General features: G+C 44.3%; 1 protein-coding gene across 1 annotated transcript in view; it reads right to left on the bottom strand.

Moving 5' to 3' along the window:
• The window catches only part of MLXIP (MLX interacting protein), a 77,584-nt gene extending 52,828 nt beyond the window's left edge, over positions 1-24,756 (bottom strand). Inside the window, exon 1 of the mRNA XM_056534955.1 lies at positions 23,977-24,756. Coding sequence (XP_056390930.1) covers positions 23,977-24,299 — 323 coding nt within the window. The 5' untranslated portion in view covers positions 24,300-24,756. The remainder of the gene's footprint in view (positions 1-23,976) is intronic.
• Positions 24,757-24,958: the final 202 nt, after the last annotated feature.

The raw sequence follows: 24,958 nt of genomic DNA, 5'->3' as shown, positions 1-24,958 counted from the left end.
ACAATACATGCGTACACAAGTGTAAACGTTCTGAAAACTTATAACCGGAACGCAGAATATAAGATAAGGGGCCTCCAGGAATCTGTCTGTTCAATAAAATCATCTACTAGAAAAGCTGATTCCCGGAGGCCCCTCATATTATGCATCCTTATAAATAAAGGTAGGTGGTTATAATATACAACATTATTAAATAATCTTTTGGAAAGAATTACGAAATGTATTTTTTTAATTTTATGTACACAAACCTAATCTGAGCAGTAATGTCATATAGAGGTATATGTAAACTCTGTCCTAAGAAATGCATTTTAGATAAACCCCCCCCCCCCCCCCCCCCCATACACATGCATGCTCAGCTGAGCATACATGTACTCTGAATTTGGAGATGGGAAAAGATGCTGCCAGACACCTCTGGTGATGGCAGCTTACCTCCTTGAGAACAAAAGATTCATACTGAAATCCAAGTCAGGAGGCCCCATACACAGATAATTGGCCGAACCTGCTGAAGACCCAGTCTAGGTATGTGCTGCATGTCTAGATAGGCTTGTTTTAGGGTATGGTCCTAGATACCGCTTATGCAGCATATTTCACACGGTACAAAATCATCTGCAGCAGCGGGAAATACGCTGCGTATTCTCCGATGACACAGGGAGTTTTCAGCGAAGATTTTAGACGGGCCGTGCGTCACAGTAACGGCGCTGTGCGGCTTTGGCTCCAATCTTCACTGAAAAAATGCAGAGCCGATGGTCAGTTAAACATACGTGTTGCTATGGGATTTTCACTCCGCACTGCAGAGCCCAGCGACACCACTCTGGTCCTCACCACAGCCTTTGTATAAGTGATGACACCCTGAACACGCTGCAGACAGTAATGCCTCGCAGGTCTTGTGCAGACTAGCACTGAGGCATAGTAGTCCAGGGATGTCAGAGGGGCAGGGAGAGAAAGTCATTCAGGGAACTGGTACTGAGCTACTGTAGATTAGCTCTCATTTACTTCTACAGTAGCTGAGCTGCAATGAAAGAGCACATTCACTACATACCATTAGGGTGCAGAGGCTTCCAGCTCCGTACATCGTTTACCATTGGGAGCCATGGCTATGCAGCATAGCTGTTCGGCGGGGGTGCCAGTACCTCACCAATCAGCCATTGAAGGCCTAACATGTAAAAAGGGCCCGAATTTATTTTCCTTGTACACCCTCATCTGAATATATAGGAATTCTGTTTCTAAACCAGACAGAATCTTCCTCACTGCATACACGCACCAACATGGTGTAACGTGCACACGAACCAGTCATTGCCCACATTTGGAGATAGGACTATTATTTTAAATAATCGATTAGTTGCCGATTTAATCGATCGGAAAAAATTTCAAAATGCCAAAGAGGTGTTCAGCAGATTCTACTTGAAAAATGATGTACAATGGCCATATTAAAAAGTTCCTAGCATGTGATGTGACCAAACAGCAATTTTTTTATTTTTTATTTTTACCATTTATGCCGCTTGACGTACAGGATCATTATTAATGATCCTGTAAAGAAACCAGTGTAAATTTGATACTGCCGCATGGGTAACTGTCTGAACTATTAAAATAAAATGTTAATGATTCACTAATAATTTTAATACTTCAGACAGTTAGCCTTGCGGTAGTATCAAATATGTATAAAAAAAAAATCAATCAATAAATAGATTTTTTTTGTATATCAATAGGAAAACTCTTTATACTTACTTTTACTCTACTCTTTTTATAGAGCACTCCTATACACATGGGGGCATGTGCAGACTGCAGAGCATTGCACCCGACCTGTCTAGGGTGCAAATGCTCTGCACACATCCCCATGTGTATAGCAGTGTATATGTACATACACACCGCTTTACCATGGGGGGTATATGCAGAACACTGCACCCTTGTGTCTGTAGTACAGTGCACACCGCTTTACCCATGGGGGTATGTGCAGAACATTGCACCCTTGTGTCTGTAGTACAGAAACTAGGATGCAATGCTCTGCACATACCCCCCTATGGTGTATGGCAGAGTGTGTGTACTACATACACACTGCTATACAAATGGTAGTATGTGCAGAGCATTGCATCCTAGTGTCTGTACTACAGAGACAAGGGTGCAATGTTCTGCACATACCCCCATGGGTAAAGCGGTGTGCACTGATCTGCACATCCCCCTCATGTGTATAGCAGTGTGTGTACATTCTTATACAGGTGGGGGTATGTGCACGCTGCAGACGGAGACACACACAGATGGAGGCCCTGGGAGGATCACCAGCCGCCACACAATGAGTGTGTGCTGTATTGGACCCCCAACCTACCGTACAAGGGCCCTTTAGGCTGCGGACGGCGGTAGAAAACGGAGTGTCACTGATCCTCATGGGCAGAGTGGGGGAAATACAGGTAAAATGGTGGCGAGGGAGAAGACAGGAGGAGCAGCAGCCTCCCAACTGGTAACACTGATCGGTGGGTGGAGCCGAGAGTCTCAGCCTGACACTGTCACTGCGGAATTTTCGGGACTTGCGCCTGTCCGCCCGCAGCAGCCACCTCCTGACCGCGCACAACGAATCGGGCGATTATTCGATAACTGGATTCGTGGAAAACGAATCCAGTTATCGCATTTAATTGATTTGATTGATTAATTGTTGCAGTTCTAGGAGTGTATTACATTTATTATTTTATTCCACTAAACACTTCCTTTAAAAAAAAATTTAAAAAAAAAGGGAACCTGTCATCACTTTCATACTGCCTAAATCACGGGTCATCAAAGGGGACCCCGGTGGCTTCTCCTTGCCCCACTAGCTTTAGCATGGAAGGGATGACAGGTTCTCTATCAAATTCAACCCCCCCTGATCAATAAGTGGTCAAAATCCATAATCCACAAGGTGTATAACTTTGGGGAAAACAACAGCTCCCAGTTATTACTAAACCACCAACATAAACTGTACAATAAAAGGCTACAGTAAAACGGAGCATAGCTCATCTCTGATCATAGAAAATAAAGCAGGATCCTGTCCGCAAAGGATTCAGGATCCTGTACAAAAAAAAAAAAAAAAAACTTCCACTTCATTCTTACCCTCTGGCCCAAAGGTTTTAGCCCAAATATTGTTAATCATTCAGAAATTGTTGTGTAATCCGTTATGTACACAACTATGTCCAGCCAAACTGCGGAGGAGACTGATGCTACATGGCTAGCATGGCTTTAGGTGGCCAGGGAGAGAAAAAATAAATAAAAATAAATGTGCAGATTCGTTCCTACCTGCTGTTTGTGTTACCCACAGTCTCTCACAATCGGCTGTATGTAATACATGAATAAGATTTATCTCACTTTTAAGAGTAAGTACACATAAATTATTTTGGTAACATTGTAACTGCACCAACATTGTTACCAGGGACTAAGACTACGTGTGGTGACAGACGGGGTAATGTGTGTATTAACCTCTTCGTGACGCCAAGGCGTGGTTGACCTATACACAACCCGAGGTAGACCAGCTTCACCTGTGCCAGGCAAAGGGCAAATCACTCCAACACAAGGTTACTGTTAACTGGTATGCTTTACTGAGGTAGACAAGGGGATAGAGTACATACAGCTCAGTTCAGCACCAAGAAGATACAGGGTGAACTTAGGAAAGCTTATAGGCTTGCTGGGACTTGTAGTTTTAAGTATAATGACTGATGCAGCCCACGCTTGTTAACAGACTAACTTGACTGACTATTTTGACTGGACTGGACTTTAGCAGAATCCCCAATGTTTAGTTCCTACCGTCAGGCTATGACCCTCACCCACGGTGCAGGGGTTAACTTGCAGTAGAAGCTTGGTTGCAGGACTGGGCCTCAGGCCTCCTTCAGGAACACACTACAGACTCCTCAGACTTCTTAGCTGTACCTCAGCTCCGCTCCAAGAGAGCTGAACCCTGACCTCACTATATAAGGGGGACCAGCTAGAGCGATCCCATTGGGTAGATAAGTCACCTGTTCACCTTGCATACTCCCCTAACAACAGAGGTCCTTAACAACAATAGATTTCTTATGGCAACAGTGCATAGAAATACAACATATGAACTCTTATGTAACATGACATTAGTAAGCGCAATATAGAGAGGTCTAAGGAGAGGGGACCCATGACAGACATTGAGCAGCATCAGCCACACAGGATGGACAGGAGTACAGAAGAACACATGATCCTGCACTGGGTCACCACATACTCAGAACACCTTCACAACCACTAGTGATAAATACTCAAGTGGCCTCATTGAGATTACAGCACGCCTCCAGTGTGAACACCATGAAACCATTACTTATCACTCAGCACCTGCAACCACTGCCAAGACTTCACTGTCTGTAGCCGGCTATTAGAATTTGCACCATGTTAGGGTTTTCTAGAGCGAGTTGCTGGTCCTTTAGGGTTAGGGCCATACAGAGAATATTTTATTTTCTATATTAAAATCAACAGACAAATACACAGTTAAAAGAGGCCTTTCCTGAAATGCCAATTTTCGTAAGCACTTTTAAATTCCCCAAACAAAAAAAAAAAAATAAAAAAACAGAGGGGATATGATAGAGACTTAAATACATAAAGGGAATCAACACGGTAAAAGGAGGAGAGCATATATAAAAGAAGAAAAACTACCACAAGAGGACATAGTTTTAAATTAGAGGGGCAAAGGTTTAAAAGTAATATCAGGAAGTATTACTTTACTGAGAGAGTAGTGGATGCATGGAATAGCCTTACTGCAGAGATGGTCTCTGCAAATACAGTGAAGGAGTTTAAGCATGCATGGGATAGGCATAAGGCTATCCCTCATATAAGATAGGGCCAGGGACTATTCATAGTATTCAGGATATTGGACAGACTAGATGGGCCAAATGGTTCTTATCTGCCGACACATTCTATGTTAAGTCTCGAACACCTAACAGCTCAGTGTTATTTCTCAGTTATTGTTAGTAGTACTAAATAGTCAATGGTGTGTGACCAGATGAGGGATATAAGACGCACAAAACTGTACACTACCAAAAACTTAGTTGTTTTATGCATATGTTTTTGCATGGGATGTCTGTGTATACGGTTTTCCTATACAAAAACATATACAGGAACTGTATAGCAAAATTGTGACGTAAATGCAACCTTTATGTAGGCCTTTGCTTAGCCTTCCATCTAGGGCTGAGGATATTCTACAAACTGAGATTAAGGCTAAGAGAGTCTTTAATAAATAATGGCAGTAGCTTCTTGTACTCTCCCCAAGAACATTCATGGTTGGCACGTGTGTTTACATACTGTGTCTAGCCGGCTTTAAACGCACTGGCACAGACGACACAGACGTCAGTCATATCCCTGAAGAAAGTTTTCAGTGACTTTCAAAACCAAGAGGTCCGGTTTTATCACAAAGTTAATCTACTGTAGAACTGGAATCAGATAAACTACCTTGTGTTAAATCTGCCAAACCAGTGCACTGGTAAAGGACGATGGCTGTAAAGGCCTAATTTCTTAAAAATTAAAGATGATGCTAGTATGCGAGAGGGGCACCCCCAGAATGGAGAGAGAGTGAGAGTATGAGAAAGTCTTCCAAGCAAACGTTCTCCCATGTGAACATAGCCTTAGTGGGGAACCACTGTTGTGAATGTTTTCCCACAGAATACATAAAAGATTAACAAAAAGAAGACAACCTGGCCTATCTTGGTCTAAGTAAGCAGACATTGCCTAGAGTGGAGAACCACTGTACAGTCAGCCAGTCATGCTGCTGGCAGGATTTATACATGTAGAATACATCCTGCCCGGATTCTTTTCTAGTGTACTCCCAGGCAGAAAATATAAGTATATGCCTCCATTGTCCTCTGATATCTGGCTGGCATTACTTAGATGGATATACACTGCTCAAAAAAGGGAACACTAAGAACATATCCTAAATCTGAATGAATTAACTAAAATCATATGAAATACTTTCCTCTTTACATAGTTGAATGTACTGACAACAAAATCACACAAAAATTATCTATGGAAATCTAATTTATCAACCCATGGAGGTCTGGATATGGAGTCACACTCAAAATCAAAGTGGAAAACCACACTACAGGCTGATCCAACTTTGATGTAATGTCCTTAAAACAAGTCAAAATTAGGCCTCCACGTGCCCTTATGACCTCCATACAACACCTGGGCATGCTCCTGATGAGGTGGTGGATGGTCTTCTGAGGGATGTCCTCCCAGACCTGGACTAAAGCAACCGCCAACTCCTGGACAGTCTGTGGTGCAACGTGGCGTTGGTGGATGGAGCGAGACATGATGTCCCAGATGTTTTCAAATCGGATTCCTGTCTGGGGAACGGGCAGGCCAGTCCATAGCATCAATGCCTTCCTCTTGGAGGAACTGCTGACACACTCCAGCCACATGAGGTCTAGCATTGTCTTGCATTAGTAGGAACCCAGGGCCAACCGCACCAGCATATGGTCTCACAAGGGGTCTGAGGATCTCATCTCTGTACCTAATGGCAGTCAGGCTACCTCTGGAAAGCACATAGAGGACTGTGCGGCCCCCCAAAGAAATGCCACCCCACGCCATTACTGACCCACCGCAAAACTGGTCATGCTGGAGGATGTTGCAGGCAGCAGAACGGTCTCCAAGGCATCTCCAGACTGTCACATGTGCTCAGTGTGAACCTGCTTTTATCTGTGAAGAGCACAGGGCACCAGTGGCGAATTTGCCAATCTTGGTTTTCTCTAGCAAATGCCAAACATCCTGCACGGTGTTGGGCTGTAAGTACAACCCCCACCTGTGGACGTCGGGCCCTCATAGAGCCTGTTTCTGACAGTTTCAGTGGACACATGCACATTTGTGGCCTGCTGGAGGTCATTTTGCAGGGCTCTGCCAGAGCTCCTACATGCACAAAGGCCGAGGTAGCGGTCCTGCTGCTGGGTTGTTGCCCTCCTGCCTCCTCCACGTCTCCTGATGTACTGGCCTATCTCCTGGTAGCGCCGCCATGTTCTGGACACTACTCTGACACAGCAAATCTCCTTGCCACAGCTCACATTGATGTGCTATCCTGGATGAGCTGCACTAATTGAGCCACTTGTGTGGGTTGTAGACTCCGTCTCATGCTACCACTAGAGTGAAAGCACTGCCAGCATTCAAAAGTGACCAAAACATTAGCCAGGAAGCATAGGAACTGAGACATGATCTGTGGTCACCACTTTCAGAACCACTGCTTTATTGGGGATGTCTTGCTAATTGCCTATAATTTCCACCTGTTGTCTGTTCCATTTCCACAACAGCATGTGAAATTGATTGTCAATCAGTGTTGCTTCCTGAGTGGACAGTGTGATTTCACAGAAGTGTGATTCACTTGGAGTTACATTGTGTTGTTTAAGTGTTCCCTTTACTTATTTTTTTGAGCAGTGTATCTTCAGGAAACTAGTTGCTAAAATTCAGACCAGAAACTATTCTCATTAAGTATAACTTTAGAGCCTTTTTCACAAAAAAACATTGTGCGGCACTGTTCAATAGTTATTTAATATGATCCATTTTAAAAATGGCAGAAGAGGGGATCTTTTCTCCTCCTAGCTGCTTACAGTGGTAGGTCTCTGTGCTGTAAGAGACAATATTTCCGTTGGGTCTATATGACCAGTGTCCAGTGACAAGACTTCCATAGAATTACATGACATAGGGTCTCAACGCTGGAGACCAGTCCTATTGAGATGCAGGGAAAAGTTCATCTCAAACGGCTCAGCGATTTGCAGTTTAAAGCGGCTGGGAGCAGAAGAAAAGCTCCCCGTTTGCCATTCAGGCACAGAAATGGATCATATTTAGACAAATGCACGATAGTCATTTGTGAAAAAAAAAAAAAAGCTCTAAAAGTACACTTTAACCCCTTAAGTACATCAGACGTAAATGTCCTGATGTGCTGGGACATAACACAACAGGATGTACATTACGTTCTGTACATGAAGCAAGCACAGGAGCTGCACTGTTTCATGTATGGTAGGTTTCGGCTGGTATCAGCAACCAGGGACCCAACGGTAATGGCAGACATCAGTGATTGCGGTGATGTCCGCCATTAACCCCTCAGATGCAGTGATCAATGCTAAGCGCTGCATTGCAGCAAATGCTACGTTTCTAATGGCTGCTCGGATCACCTGCGGCACAACCGCAGGGATTCAATCAGCCAAGATGGCTGAGGGAGGTCCCCTCACCTGCCTCGGACGCTTTCCCAGGGTCCTCTTCTCTGGTCTGATTTCTAGCAGACCACAGAAGAAGATCGCCGATAATACTGATCAGTGCTATGCCTATGCAAAGCACTAAACCGTATGAGCAAGCCAATGATTGCTATAAATAGTGCCCTATGGGGAATATAAATAGGGCCCTATATGGCCAAAGACTGTCCGGGCATGCCTGGAGTTGTAGTTTTGCAACAGCTGGAGGCACACTGTTTGGGAAACACAAATTGAAACTTCCAATGTATACTGCCAGAAAGCAGGTCAAAAAGATACTTCTGACCTCTTTAATGTATCCATAGGCCGGAATACCTGAAAGTATAAAGATTAAAAAGTGAGCAGTAAAAATGTTATCTGCTATAAATAGTATCCGCAATAAAAAATAAAAAGTCAGAAAGCAGAAATCCCAGTAAACTAAACTTTACAACTGAAAACAAACTAGGTTACAATATACAGTATGTAAAGGAATAACATTTTGGTAATCATAATAGTAATTGTATATCATTACTATACACAACCAATTACGGTACACATCTGACTCAGCAGACCTCAATAGGCCCCATGCTCCACCACAAAATTGCCAAGCGTGTCTCATGTGATAGACACACAAAGCACCCCTTAGTGGTGCGCAAAATGTTTAGGATGCTTCGCTTAACTCTTTACTGATACAAACCAGAAGCATGCTGGAATGCAGGGGGCAGGTATGCGTTGTGTACATACATGTTACAAGATAACATAAAATGTATATATAGTCAGCCTTTATTTTTACAGAAGCATATAGCTAAGAAACAACTGGCATCAGTTTATAAAGGGCTCTCATTTATTACTCATGGGAGCGAGCGCTGGACAGTAGGCAAGTGACTGAATTCAGACTGATGCCCGGCCTGGATCAGTCCGAATTCAGAGGTGACGTCAGCCGCACTCCAGCCAACACTTGGGAGACCCCTAGTGGCTGGCTTTTCAAAGACCAAAAAAAATAAATATAGAGAGAGACTTGACTGATTAAATAGGATAGGAATAATATCAAAAATAAAGTTTGATAATAGTGCCCATTTAATTATGAGAACCGATGGTTGCAGTCTCTGCCAATCACAGCCCATTTTCACAATACAGCACTTTTATTTTTAACAACTAAAATGTCACATTTGTTTTTTTCCACCCCACATCAATACCTCTCAGATATCCAAGAATGTACACTGCTCTAAGAAATAAAAGGGAACACTTAAACAACACAATGTAACTCAAAGTCAATCACACTTGTGTGAAATCACACTGTCCACTCAGGAAGCAACACTGATTGACAATCAATTTCACATGATGTTGTGCAAATGGAATAGACAACATGTGGAAATTATAGGCAATTAGCAAGACACCCCCAATAAAGGAGTGGTTCTGCAGGTGGTGACCATAAACCACTTCTCAGTTCCTATGCTTCCTGGCTGATGTTTTGGTCACTTTTGAATGCTGGTGGTGCTTTCACTCTAGTGGTAGCATGAGACGGAGTCTACAACCCACACAAGTGGCTCAGGTATTGCAGCTCATCCAGGTTTGCACATCAATTCGAGCAGTGGCAAGAAGGTTTGCTGTGTCTGTCAGCATAGTGTCCAAAGCATGGAGGAGCTACCAGAAGACAGGCCAGTACAACATCAGGAGACATGACGGAGGCCGTAGGAGGGCAACAACCCAGCAGCAGGACTGCCAACTCCCCCTTTGTGCAAGGAGGAGCACTGCCAGAGCCCTGTAAAATGACCTCCAGCAGGCCACAAATGTACATGTGTCCACTCAAATGGTCATAAATAGACTCCATGAGGGTGGTATGAGGGCCCGACGTCCACAGGTGGGGGGTTGTGCTTACAGCCCAACACCATGCAGGACATTTGGCATTTTCCAGAGAACACCAAGATTGGTAAATTCACCACTGGTGTCCTGTGCTCTTCACAGATGAAAGCAGCTTCACACTGAGCACGTGACAGAGTCTGGAGACGCTGTGGTGAACATTCTGCTGCCTGCAACATCCTCCAGCATGACTGGTTTGGTGGTGGGTCAGTAATTGGGTGGGGTGGCATTTCTTTGGGGGGGCTGCACAGCCCTCCATGTGCTTGCCAGAGGTAGCCTCACTGCCATTAGGTACAGAGATGAGATCCTCAGACCCCTTGTGAGACCATATGCTGGTGTGGTTGACCCTGGGTTCCTCCTAATGCAAGATAATACTAGACCGCATGTGGCTGGAGTGTGTCAGCAGTTCCTGCAAGAGGAAGACATCGATGCTATGGACTTGCCCGCCCGTTCCCCAGACCTGGATCTGAGTGAGCACATCTGGGACATCATGTGTCGCTCCATCCACCAATGCCACGTTGCACCACAGACTGTGCACACCACATCAGGAGCATGCCCAGGTGTTGTAGGGAGGTCATACGGGCACGTGGAGGCCACACACACTACTGAGCCTCATTTTGACTTGTTTTAAGGACATTACATCAAAGTTGGATCAGCCTGTAGTGTGGTTTTCCACTTTGATTTTGAGTGTGACTCCATATCCAGACCTCCATGGGTTGATAAATTTGATTTCCATTGATAATTTGTGTGTGATTTTGTGGTCAGCACATTCAACTATGTAAAGACGATTAGTTCATCATTAGTTCATGTGTTATCTTAGTGTCTTATTTTTTTTGAGCAGTATACTTCATCTCCTTGACTTTATATGCTAAATTTGCACATAGTGCAAGGAAAAGGCCATGTGTCATGGCATCTGTGCCCCAATCCTGCCCAGCCAAGCTTGACTGGCATTCTCAACAGGTTAAATAAACCTTGCTGTGTGGTAATAGTGAGCGGGCATCATGGCTTTAAGTGACAGCATTACCATCTCCTTGACTCCTATACAGCCAAGTTGCATGTGGCAAAAAAATAAATAAAAAAAAATAAGGACCTAAAAAACCCACTACACATATATCATATAATATATATTTATTAGCATTAGCATATTTATATTTAATGCTTAATGTCAAATAGGGCTGGAGTGTATGCCTGGGCCTAGTGCTGGGCGGTATACCGGTTCATACCGAAGTTTTTTTCCTGCACGATATGAATTTTTCCCATACTGCAATACCGGTTAGACCCCTCCCCAAGAATGAATGATCAACCACAGCCTGCTGTCCCCACATTGGGGAACTAATCATATGTGACCCACAAGTGCTCCTTCTCTACCCTCCCCCAATTAATTATCAGCCTGTATTGTACTCTGTATTCCTGTGCCCAGGCTGCAAATATTGACCCCTTAAGGACCGAGCCCTTTTTCACCTTAAGGACCGGAGCGTTTTTTGAAATTCTGACCACTGTCACTTTAAACATTAATAACTCTGGAATGCTTTTAGATATCATTCTGATTCCGAGATTGTTTTTTCGTGACATATTCTACTTTAACTTAGTGGTAAAATTTTATGGTAACTTGCATCCTTTCTTGGTGAAAAATCACCAAATTTGATGAAAAAAATGAAAATTTTGCATTTTTCTAACTTTGAAGCTCTCTGCTTGTAAGGAAAATGGATATTCAAAATATATTTTTTTGGGGTTCACATATACAAATATGTCTACTTTATGTTTGCATCATAAAATTTATGAGTTTTTACTTTTGGAAGACACCAGAGGGCTTCAAAGTTCAGCAGCAATTTTGAAAATTTTTCACAAAATTTTCAAACTCACTATTTTTCATGGACCAGTTCACGTTTGAAGTGGATTTGAAGGGCCTTCATATTAGAAATGCCCCATAAAAGACCCCATTATAAAAACTACACCCCCCCAAAGTATTCAACATGACATTCAGTAAGTGTATTAACCCTTTAGGTGTTTCACAGGAATAGCAGCAAAGTGAAGGAGAAAATTCAAAATCTTCATTTTTTACACTCGCATGTTCTTGTAGACCCAATTTTTGAATTTTTGAAAGGGGTAAAAAGGAGAAAATTTTTACTTGTATTTGAAACCCAATTTCTCTCGAGTAAGCACATACCTCATATGTCTATGTTAATTGTTCAGCGGGCGCAGTAGAGGGCTCAGAAGGGAAGGAGCGTCAAATGGTTTTTGGGGGGCATGTCACCTTTAGGAAGCCCCTATGGTGCCAGAACAGCAAAAAAACACACATGGCATACCATTTTGGAAACTAGACTCCTCAGGGAACGTAACAAGGGGTAAAGTGAACCTTAATACCCCACAGGTGTTTCACGACTTTAGCATATGTAAAAAAAATATATTTTTTTTACCTAAAATGCTTGGTTTCCCAAAAATTTTACATTTTTAAAAAGTGTAATAGCAGAAAATACCCCCCAAAATTTGAAACCCAATTTCTCCCGATTCAGAAAACACCCCATATGGGGGTGAAAATTGCTCTGCTGGCGCACTACAGGTCTCAGAAGAGAAGGAGTCACATTTGGCTTTTTGAAAGCAAATTTTGCTCTGGGGGCATGTCGCATTTAGGAAGCCCCTATGGTGCCAGAACAGCAAAAAAAAAAAAAAAAAAAAACATGGCATACCATTTTGGAAACTAGACCCCTCGGGGAACGTAACAAGGGGTAATGTGAACCTTAATACCCTACAGGTGTTTCACGACTTTTGCATATGTGAACATTTTTTATTTTTTTTTTACCTAAAATGCTTGGTTTCCCAAAATGTTTACATTTTTAAAAAGGGTAATAGCAGAAAACACCCCCCAAAATGTGAAGCCCAATTTCTCCCGATTCAGAAAACACCCCATATGGGGGTGAAAAGTGCTCTGCTGGCGCACTACAGGTCTCAGAAGAGAAGGAGTCACGTTTGGCTTTTTGAAAGCAAATTTTGCTCTGTGGGCATGCCGCATTTAGGAAGCCCCTATGGTGCCAGGACAGCAAAAAAAAAAACACATGGCATACCATTTTTGGAAACTAGACCCCTCGGGGAACGTAACAAGGGGTTAAGTGAACCTTTATACCCCACAGGTGTTTTATGACTTTTGTATATGTAAAAAAAAATGCTTGTTTTCCCAAAAATTTTACATTTTTAAAAAGGGTAATAGCAAAAAATACCCCACAAAATTTGAAGCCCAATTTCTCCCGAGTACGGCGATACCCCATATGTGGCCCTAAACTGTTGCCTTGAAATACGACAGGGCTCCAAAGTGAGAGTGCCATGCGCATTTGAGGCCTAAATTAGGGATTGCATAGGGGTGGACATAGGGGTATTCTACGCCAGTGATTCCCAAACAGGGGGCCTCCAGCTGTTGAAAAACTCCCAGCATGCCTGGACAGTCAGTGGCTATCTGGCAATACTGGGAGTAGTTGTTTTGCAACAGCTGGAGGCTCCGTTCTGGAAACAGTGGCGTACCAGACGTTTTTCATTTTTATTGGGGAGGGGAGGGGGGCTGTGTATATGTAGTGTTTTTTACTTTTTATTTTATTTTGTGGTAGTGTAGTGTAGTGTTTTTAGGGTACAGTCACACGAGCGGGGGTTCACAGTAGTTTCTCGCTGGCAGTTTGAGCTGCGGCAGAAAATTTGACGCAGCTCAAACTTGCAGCCGGATACTTACTGTAATCCTCCGCCCATGTGAGTGTACCCTGTACGGTCACATTGGGGGGGGGGGGGGGGGGGGGGAGAAACATCCAGCTGTTGCAAAACTACAACTCCAAGCATGTACGGTCTATCAGTGCATGCTGGGAGTTGTAGTTTTGCAACAGCTGGAGACACACAGGTTGTGAAACACCGAGTTTGGTAACAAACTCAGTGTTTTGCAACCAGTGTGCCTTCAGCTGTTGCAAAAGCTACAACCCCCAGCATGTACGGACAGCGGAAGGGCATGCTGGGTCTTGCAGTTATGCAACAGCCGGAGGCATACTACATTGGCTGGGGATGCTGGGGATTGTAGTTATGCAACAGCTGGAGACACACTGGTTTACTACTTAACTCAGTGTGCCTTCAGCTGTTGCAAAACTACAACTCTCAGCAGTCACCGACAGCCAACGGGCATGCTGGGAGTTGTAGTTATGCAACCACCAGATGCACCACTACAACTCCCAGCATGCACTTTAGCTGATTGTGCAAGCTGGGAGTTGTAGTTACACAACAGCTGAAGGTACACTTTTACATAGAAAGAATGTGCCTTCAGCTGTTGCAAAACTACAAGTCCCAGCATGCCCATAAGGGCATGCTGGGAGTTGTGGTGGTCTGCCTCCTGCTGTTGCATAACTACAGCTCCCAGCATGCCCTTGTTGCATGCTGGGAGCTGTTGCTAAGCAACAGCAGGAGGCTGTCACTCACCTCCAACGATCCAGCAGCACAGGTCAGTCCCTCGTCGTCTCCGCCGCCGCCGCTGCTCCTGGGGCCCCGATCCCAACAGGGACGCCGGGGATCGGGGTCCCCAGCACCGGGGGTCGTCTTCTCGCCCGTCTCTGACGGCCCCGATCAGCCAGTAATTCCGGGTCATCGGGTCACTGGAGACCCGATTGACCCGGAATCTGCCGCAGATCGCTGGACTGAATTGATCGCTGGACTGAACATAATGACCCCCCTGGGCGATATGCCGGGATGCCTGCTGAACGATTTCAGCAGGCATCCGGCTCCGGCTCCCCTCCGGCTAGCGGTGGGGGCCGGAAATGCTCAGGGCGTATCCATACGCCCTCGGTCCTTAAGGACTTGGAAACGGGGGCGTATGGATACGCCCTATGTCCTTAAGGGGTTAAAAAACTAACTTTAACCCACCTTCCTACGTTCCCCCGTTGCTCTGGTAACAGCCTCACGCTCTTCCTGGGGATGGGAACGTCACAGAGCCGTCAGCCTATCACCGGCCGCAGCGATGTCCTGCCTCGGCCGGTGATAGGCTGAGCGCACTGTCATGTAAGAAGCCGGCCAGGGGAACGTAGGAAGGGGGGTTAAAGTTTATTTAATATTTGCAGCCCGGGCACAGGAATACAAAGAACAGTACAGCGCAGCAGCTGGTAATTCATTGGGGGAGGGGGAAGGAGCACTCGCGGGTCACATATGATTTTGGGGGGGGGGGAAGAGAGATACTGTTAAACACTGTAGAACCGCCATAACTTACAAAAATACCGTGATATAATTTCTGTCATACCGCCCAGCACTGTCTGTACCCCTTTAAGTTAATCACAAGGTGTATTTGGTCTTAATCAGTATCATAAAACAGGTCGTATCTGTCAGAGTCAAGTCCTTTATTACTTAGTCACCATCGCAGTGGAGTCTGACAAATTCTTATTATGATGGTGATGTTCTAACCCTTGTCTATTACAGAGTCGACATTGCCCGGTCTTTAGAAGAACATGGATTTACAGCACCAGCTTTAGGTAAAACTTTTCTTCATTAATCCATTATACAACCGTACAGAACATAAGTGCAGCACAGAGAAACATGTTATGCGATTTGGCTAGTATATAGTCATGCCATGACTAAGGCTATATACCAACCTGGAACATACATGAAAAATAATGCAATTGTACCGTATAAGTCAGTAAATAGAAATGCTAAATAATTCTGCCTTCTCTGTAGTGGATCCCTTTTAATGGTTGACTGGAAAAATAAAAATAAAAATGCAAGCTTTGGAGACTACCAGGTCTCTCTACATTTGTGAATGGTTACCTCATGCTTTATGAAGAGACCTAGGTAGTCATTCAAATAATGAAAAAACTGCAGCATGTGAAGCCGGGCTTACAGCATCTTCCTGCGCAGTTACATTTCAGGTAATAAACATCCACTTCAGCCAATTTCCTGAGGAGAAAGTTTGCGCAATCTCAAAAAAAATAGCAAAGCACTTCTACAAAAAACCAGCTTCTCGAGTAGGTCATGACCCGAGAATGCTGGGAGGGAAACGCAGCAGACAGGAAGGCCACAAGGGGCAGCACCACGCACCAGCATCTCCCCTGGGGGGAGGATTTATACAGTCACAGATATGGGAAAACCCATTTATTGGAAAGCCGGAATGTCAGAGCACTAATCCCTAAAGACATGCCTGGCACACGCTGCTTGTTTGTGGTAAACCCGCAGAAAGCAGTGTGCCGCTTAATACTGTATAGTGTAAAACAGCTGTTGTCGGACTGTTTTAAAACGACAGAATCTTTACGGAAATCCTGTTTATTCTCTCATCCAGGGGAGAAAAAAAACAAAAAAAACAAACAGGTTTTACAGGCCTGGCTTTAAACCACTAAAGTTATAATAAACCGTAAAATAGGGAGAATACAAACCACACAGTGATGTGGCTGTAAAGGAATACATTCAGCAGACCACATGGCATTGGAACTGTGGCCCTTCAGCTGTTGCAAAACTACAACTCCCAGCATGCCCGGACAGCCGTTGGCTGTCCGGGCATGCTGGGAGTTGTAGTTTTACAACATCTAGGAAGGCCGCAGCTTGAAGAGGTTCATTGTAATTTAGACACAATCTGTACCCCGCCTGCCCCATAGACTCCAACCCAATCCAGACAATGAAGAACTGAGAAATCACGTATTAACATACAGTCATATTTACATCATAAAAATACCTTAGGTAGGGAAAAAAACGATTCCTATGCCAGTAAGACAGAGCGTGGCCTTGTTCTATTGCACATATCACAAAACTAGGAAGGATTTGATATGTTGCATCAGGCTGAATATTAATAGCAATGGTTGATAATAGCAAATATTTCTAGGAGAACAGAGCGCTAGGACTGCACGGAAATGCACCGTCTCCATAGACCACAATGCATTTCCGGGCGGAATCTGCAGAAACAATGAACAGAGGAAAAGTTGCCGAGTTGCCCATAGCAACCAGCTTACTTTCATTTTTGAGAAGGCCTCTGAAAAATGAAAGAAGCGATCTGATTGGTTGCAGAACTCTGCTTGGAAATTTCTAATTGTATGAACAGAGCCAAAAGGGTATTCGGTATATCGGCCATCTTCTGCTTGGCACAGAGTTTTATATGGAATCAGGTTACGCTGTAGAGGTAGTTGGGCAATTTGGGGGTTTCGCTTTTCCAATTTGAGCGGAATACTGGTGCGGAATCACGCAAGTAAATTCCTTATCAATTCCTCAGTGTAAACAAACCCTGAGATTCGCCAAACCTGAAGCTGATAAAAATTGGTCATCGACTGTAAGGAGGCAAGTCAGAGTCTCAATCCAGACTTCTCCAGAGAATTGGGACAACTTTTTACACAACTAAAATAATCAGTTCAGGTTTTTCGATTTATTCTTACAGAAGCATTGTAAAAGGCTTTAAAAAATAACTTGATTTCAATACAAAAAAAGACCAAACAGCCAAAATACTATTATAAAGAACATGCAGACATAGCAGCAGCCCAAGCATGAGTAAGCTGAGCATAGCACACTTGTCCACTAGTATTTTGCGCCTCAATTTTTAGGCCAAAACCTCGAGTGGACCCCAAGGACTGAAAAGTTATAACATATACTGGACCTTAAAAATTCAGATGCAAAATACTGATTACATCTGCAATGTATTAACAGCTCTGTTTCTATCTTTGCAGATGACACCAAGCTTTGTAGCACGGTACAGTCTATAGAGGATGTGCATAAGTTACAAGATGACTTGGATAGACTAAGTGTCTGGGCAACCACTTGGCAAATGAGGTTCAATGTGGATAAATGTAAAGTTATGCATCTGGGTACTAATAACCTGCATGCATCGTATGTCTTAGGGGGGATTAAACTGGCAGAGTCACTGGTAGAGAAGGATCTGGGTGTACTTGTAGATCACAGACTACAGAATAGCATGCAATGTCAGGCTGCTGCTTCCAAAGCCGGCAGGATATTGTCATGTATCAAAAGAGGCATGGACTAAAGGGACAGGGACATAATACTCCCCCTTTATAAATCATTGGTACGGCCTTACCTGGAATATGCTGTTCAGTTTTGGGCACCTGTCCATAAAAGGGACACTGCGGAGTTGGAAAGGGTGCAGAGACGCGCGACTAAACTAATATGGGGCATGGAACATCTTAGCTATGAGGAGCGATTAAAGGAGTTACAATTGTTTAGTCTTGAGAAGAGACGTTTAAGGGGGGATATGATAAACGTATATAAGTATATTAATGGCCCATACAAAAAATATGGAGAAAAACTGTTCCAGGTTAAACCCCCCCAAAGGACGAGGGGGCACTCCCTCCGTCTGGAGAAGAAAAAGTTTAGTCTCAAGGGGCGACACGCCTTCTTTACCGTGAGGACTGTGAATTTATGGAACGGTCTACCTCAGGAACTGGTCACAGCAGGAACAATTAACAGCTTTAAAACAGGATTAGATACATTCATGGAACAAAATAACAATAATGCTTATGAATAAAAAATCCCATCCCTTCCCCAATATCGCGCCACACCCCTACCCCTTAATTCCCTGGTTGAACTTGATGGACATATGTCTTTTTTCGACCGTACTAACTATGTAACATGTTCTGAAAGTAGTAATTTTCTGCCAATGACTGGGTAGGATTTGGTGTTTTGAGAACATAAAGCTTTGCTGGATATGTAATCATATGAACACATTTTTAACCAATAATAAATAAATTTATATATATATATATATATATATATATATATATATATATATATATATATATATATATATATATATATATAATGAGTAGGGTCACACGTACCCTAACCAGGTTGTGTTCAGCTGTTGCTAAACTACAACTCCCAGCATGCAACAGCTAGAGGCACCCTCAGGAAACACTGGTCTATTTTATAGACACCAAGGAAACAGACTCCAACACAACCTGGCCAAGTACCTTCATGTGGACACGTGAAGACCACCACCTCTGGTCTAAAAAGCCAAAAACTGTTATCAGTTCCATATAAAACCCTCTTGACCAAGAGGTCGACTCGAGCATCACTGGTAGACTGTCTGTAGAATATGCTGCCCTAGTTATTTCAGGTCCAACAGGTTATTAGATAATACTTTGCCATTTCCGCACTTGTGAACAAGGCCTTATATCCAAACTTCCCCTCTAGCATTCTTTCCCTACAGTTGAAAGAATTACACAATCCTATAATAAGTCCTCACAGCATTCTTTTCTTACATTTCACAGATCACTGCCAAAGCATTGCACAATAAAAATATTTCTCTGTACGTAACATGGATAGCCATGCCGAAGAAACAATAGGGCTACACGACATACAGAACTCCCAGGGCGATCTGATAGAAATCACTATCTGTAATTCAGAACATTAGACACCAGATCAGTAACAGCCATGAAGTGGATCAGATCCATGGTACAGTCAGACGACAACAAATAACCACTAAGGAAAAAGAGAAAATGGTCACTGTACCTTCTAACGCTAAATACACAAAAGGACCACCACAATATTACGGCACATATTAGCTGATAATGTCCTTCACTATTGTGGGATAGAACACCATTTCTCAGACTTATCTCTTCACAAACAATCTGCAGATCCAATCGACACCTGTTCTCCGGTGAGAATTATAGGCACCTTACCACCCTGCTAAACTTTGCCCACATTTTGAGAAAGTGGCATAACCAGCACAAAATAGGAAAAAGTTTGAAATAAAGTGAGGTTTGTGCAGAAATATACAAGGTCTGTGCGCAGGCAGTGCTTGCGAGTCTCAAGACGAAAGTAATTTATTGGGAAATATTCTACCTCAACAACGTTTGACCTATTGGGGAATTTATCAGTGATTGACCCCCAGAAAACTGGCATTAGAAACTATTTTCCGCTTGCGCAAAAGCATTAATAAATTGCTGCAGTTAATGTTAAAGGCCTACGAAATGGTGACCACATAGATCCCCTCACCATGTCACATGGTCTAACTATGTGGTCACCATTTCGTAAGCTTTGAACATTTACTGCAGCACAGACCTATAACTGGATGGACTATGAACTCCGCTCATTTCTATAATTTGGGGTTTATGAACAGAAAATTGCAACACTCTGGCTTACACCGAGAACATCCAAAACCACAAAACAAAAAACACACCCACACACCCACTCACTCTTTCATCATAGAGAGTTATGGCAAAGCACAGAGGAAATATTAGAAAACTTACATTGTAGTTAGTATTTTTAGCCAAAACACAGAAAAAGCGTAAATCTTTGTTATTTTTTTTTTTTTTATTGGTGTTTGTTTCACTCCACCTTAGGCTGAATTCACATGTAGCCAGTGTGCCGCATGGTATCCTGGTGAGGAGGTCCAGGGGACTCCGGCTATAAGGCCAGATTCATATGAACGAATGGAATACAGTCACACACACATAATAGGAGTGAAATACAATCAGTATCTCTTTAGTATTGCATCCATCGCTATCTTCTAGGCAGGAAACTGGAAGAGGGCCCTATTAGGCGACACAATGCTAGCTGTAAAGGAGTGCGGATCTTGTACATTAGCACTCACAGAAAGTATAACAAGGCTTTAGCATTGTGGGGACATTTGCTGCCATCTTATCTGGAGACACGTGCGGCCAATGAGTGATATATATTTTTTTTTTCTCAGCTGACTTATGGGCCTTTGCTGATTAGTCAGCTGATCACTGTCCAATTACAGAGGGTGATGTTAGCCTGTTTAGCTGTTATACAGCCTTGTAATAGGGACCTACCCAAAAAAAATCTTTGACATGTCACAATGTGCAGAGGACACACACACACACACACACACACACACACACACACGTTTGCAACCTGTCCAGAGGAAAGTTGCTGAGTTGCCCATAGCAACCAGATTACTTGAATTTTTTGAAAAGGCCTCTGAAAAATGAAAGAAGCAATCTGATTGGTTGTTATGGGCAACTCGTCAACTTTTCCTCTGGACAGGTTTTAATAAATCTCCCCCTATGTCCTGCTTCAAAACTTCACACCAGCCCCACAGACTTATTATAGGGGTATTCCGAGAAAAAAAAACATCTTATTCCCTATCGAAAGGATAGGGGGATAAGATGTCTGATCGCTGGAGGCCTGCTGCTGGGACCCCCCACGATCTCCCTGCAGCACCCGCATTCTATGCAGGGCTGCGTATCCAGTTTCGGAAACCTCCGGGTTTCCGGGACTGGGTACGTGACGTCAGGCCACGCCCCCCTCCATTCATGTCTATGGGAGGGGGCGTGATGGCCATCATCATACGCTGCAGATCTGCCGCTGAAGGACCCCTACAGGGTGCCTATAGATGTGCCTGCGGAGTACTCTCACACAACTGGGCCGCTCCCCCTGCTCCCAGAGCAGCCGCAATGTGCGAGTATACTACGCATGCTCGCGGCGACTCGTACATCGCAGTGTGTCTGCTCGTAGCAGCATATTGCCGCTCTGAGCTGGCACATCTAAAAAGGCACCCTGTAGTGGTCCTCTGGAGGTGGACCTGCAGCGTGAAATACGCTGCGTGTCCGCTCGTCTGAACGTACCCTAAAGAAGAGAGATACATCTTTGTAATTGAATTAGGTCCCAGCCTGACTGAGCATGATGACCTGAAAGCATCACTATCCAACATGCTTTTTAGTTCAGGTCTTTAGACCAATGTTTCCCAACCAGGGTACCCCCAGCTGCTGCAAAACTACAATTCCCAGCATCCCCGGAGGCACCCTGGTTGGAAAACACTGCCCTAGACTATGGTTAAGCAGGGACTTGCAGTCATACTACGATCTAAGGGTGCGTTCACACGGCCGTATGTCCCCGTTTTATTTTTATTTTTTTCCCCGTTTCAGTTCCGTTAAAAAATAAATAAAATCCCATGTCAATGTTTTTTTTTACAATCCGTTTGTACCCATCTGCACTCATTTCCCCGTTTTTGCAGCAGAAAAACGGCACATGCAGTGTTTTTCTTCCATCAAAAAAATTTAAATGATACAGTAAATTTAACAGTGAAGTCTATGGAAAAAGCCTTTAACCCCTTAAGGACCAAGCCCATTTTGACCTTAAGGACCAGGCCAATTTTACTTTAGCATTTTCGTTATTTTCCTCCTCGCCTTCTAAAATCCATAACTTTTATATTTCCATCTACAGACCCATATAAGGGCTTGTATTTTGCGTGACCAATTGTACTTTGTAATGAAACCTCTCATTTTACCATAAAATGTAAAATATTTTTGGGATAAATTAGTGCTGGGCGGTATACCGGTATGAACCGGATACCGGTTTTTCTCCCCCACGGTATGGATTTTTGCCCATACCGCTATACCGGTCGGGCCCCTCCCCCACCCTCCGGATGAATTGTAGAGCCCAGCGCGGCGCCCTCACTTGTCCCAGTGTGCTTCTGTGGGGGGGGTAGAAATGCAGTAATACCGTGATAATAAAAAAATACCGTGATATTGACTTTAGGCTATACCGCGCAGCACTAGGATAAATGAAAACCCCAATTTTGCACATTTGGGAGGGTTTTGTTTTCACACTGTACACTTAAAATGTGACAAACAAAAAAAAAAAGCAGCATTTTTGGATTTTTATTTTTTACACGTTTACGCCGTTCACTGTACGGGATCATTAACATTATATTTTGATAGTTCGGACATTTACACACACGGCGATACCAAATATGTTTTTTATAAAAAAATATAATTAAGCTTTTCAGGCGTAAAATAGGAAAAACAGACAATTTTCTTTTTTATTGGGGGAGGGGATTTTTATTTATTTAATTTTTAACACTTATGTCCCCATAGGGGACTATCTATAGCAATCATTTGATTGCTAATACTATTCAGAGCTATGCATAGGGCATAGCACTGTTCAGTATTATCGGTGATCTTCTGCTCTGGTCTGCAGGAGACGCCGGGAGATGGACGGAGGCAGGTGAGGGGGACCTCCGTCCGACATTACAGATGATTGGATCTCCGTGGCAGCGCTATGATCCAATAACATGCGCACTGCCGCAGATGCTGTAATCTGAACTGAACACAGCATCTGAGGGGTTAATGGCGGACATCTGCGTGATCGCGGATGTTGGCCATTACCAGCAGGTCCCCGGCAGCTGATAGCAGCCGGAACCTGCCGTGTATGAAGCGAGCACCGCTCCGATGCTCGTGGTCATACACAGGACGTAAATGTACATCCTGGTGCGCTAAGTACCACCAAACCAAGACGTACATTTACCTCTGTGGTCATTAAGGTGTTATTGTCATCCGTTTTTTTTACTTCTGAGCATGCTGAACAATAACATCCGTTTGCATCAATTAATTTTTTTTTTAAGTCAGCTTTTATTTTTGACATGAGAGGAACGGGACAGGTCTGGACGGCCGTGGGAACGCAGCCTAAGCCTTTGCTCACACTTTGTTATTGACCAGTATTCTGAATCCAAATTTAGGAGTGGAGGCCGAAAACTTCCTCTTGCATTTACAAGCCAGTCCTGGTTTTGGCTTCAAAATACACCAAACATTTCTTACAGGACTAACGTGGAACGTAGGTGCTCACAATCGCCAGCTATTACCGCCATATCATAAACCTCAGATGACCTGCTGGAGGTCAGGGATCCACCCGCCACACTCATGATCACCCACTTTTTAGTAAGATCCAACCAATACTGTGACAGCCCCTATTGTTCTGGGGCCCTTAGGAAACTGATGTGCTGTCCCCCTCTCAGCTGTGGCCCCCAGGGCTCCAAAACCCTGCTGAGAACCCATCAATCAGCCTGGAGGCCACAATGAGAGTCATGTGATGCCACTTTGTACTGCGCTACAGATCACGTTGCCTCCATATAGTAAGTAGGCTAGAGACTGTTTCCCCCATGATGTGTGCGGGTATACTGGCAGACAAGGCCCCCAGTCTGTGATCAGGCATTACCGCACAGTGTGAACGATACTGCTGACACAGCACACGCTACCTGTACGCCAGGGTCATGCACTCCAGCAGCTTGGTGAGGGACGCGTCTATTGACAGATGGCATGTGCTGGTCTTGCCGAAGCTGTACGTCTGGCAGGCCTTCTCGTTCACCGTGTCGAAGTCGTAGCCTTTCTTGGGCGGGTGCTCGCTGTGCGGGGAGGACACCATGAAGTGGCCGCTGTGGATAATCTGCGCCTCGGTGCTGTCCAGCTTCTTGAGCAGTAAGTTGGGCTCGTCCATATCCGAGTCATCGTCCGGCTCCTGCTTCACCGCGGCGGCGGCAGCGTGCGCCAGGCGCATGGACAGCGCTTTAGCCATCATCATCCCTGCGGCACCCAGCACCGGGACATTCCCGGCAACCGAACCGATTTCTCGTTGCGTTATTGTCACTGGCGAAGCCGGGCTAAGAGGGAGGCCTCACTGACGTCACTCATGGCCCGGCCAACCAGTGGTGGCTGCGCTCCAAAATATGGACAGTGGGGCGGAGTCTAGTTAGTGATTGGCCGTGGTGTTGACCAGCCCCCGACAACGCCCACTCTGACGTTGACGGATAGTTCCTGGGTGTGTGTGTTTTCCTGCGGGTATGTGAGGCAGGGTCGATGCTTCCACTTTCTATTGTTCATGTACGTGGCTCATACCGGGAGCAATATGGTGAGGAGTGTCTGCCTCCCTTCATTTGTCTCCAGTGGGAGGATGTCATCTAGGGGCACCATGGGCACTGGGCTGTATGGAATGTACCCCACCCCCTATTTACCATGAGTATAATAACTATGTTTACTTTCCCCCACTCCCATACACAAATTCATTAATTTGTATGTAAATGTGAACAGTATACAGTAAAATCTCCCTTAGCAGACACCTCAATAGTGGACAGTTTTTAATTCCCCGGCAGATTCCCATAAGACTCAAAGTATTTGCATCCCGGAATAGGGGACATCCCCAATAGTGGATGTGGACATCCCCACTAGGGGACAAAACGCTCC

Source organism: Hyla sarda, chromosome 1, assembly GCF_029499605.1.
Source record: "Hyla sarda isolate aHylSar1 chromosome 1, aHylSar1.hap1, whole genome shotgun sequence".
NCBI classification, from domain to species: domain Eukaryota; kingdom Metazoa; phylum Chordata; class Amphibia; order Anura; family Hylidae; genus Hyla; species Hyla sarda.
This window is presented reverse-complemented; position numbering and strand designations above follow the sequence as displayed.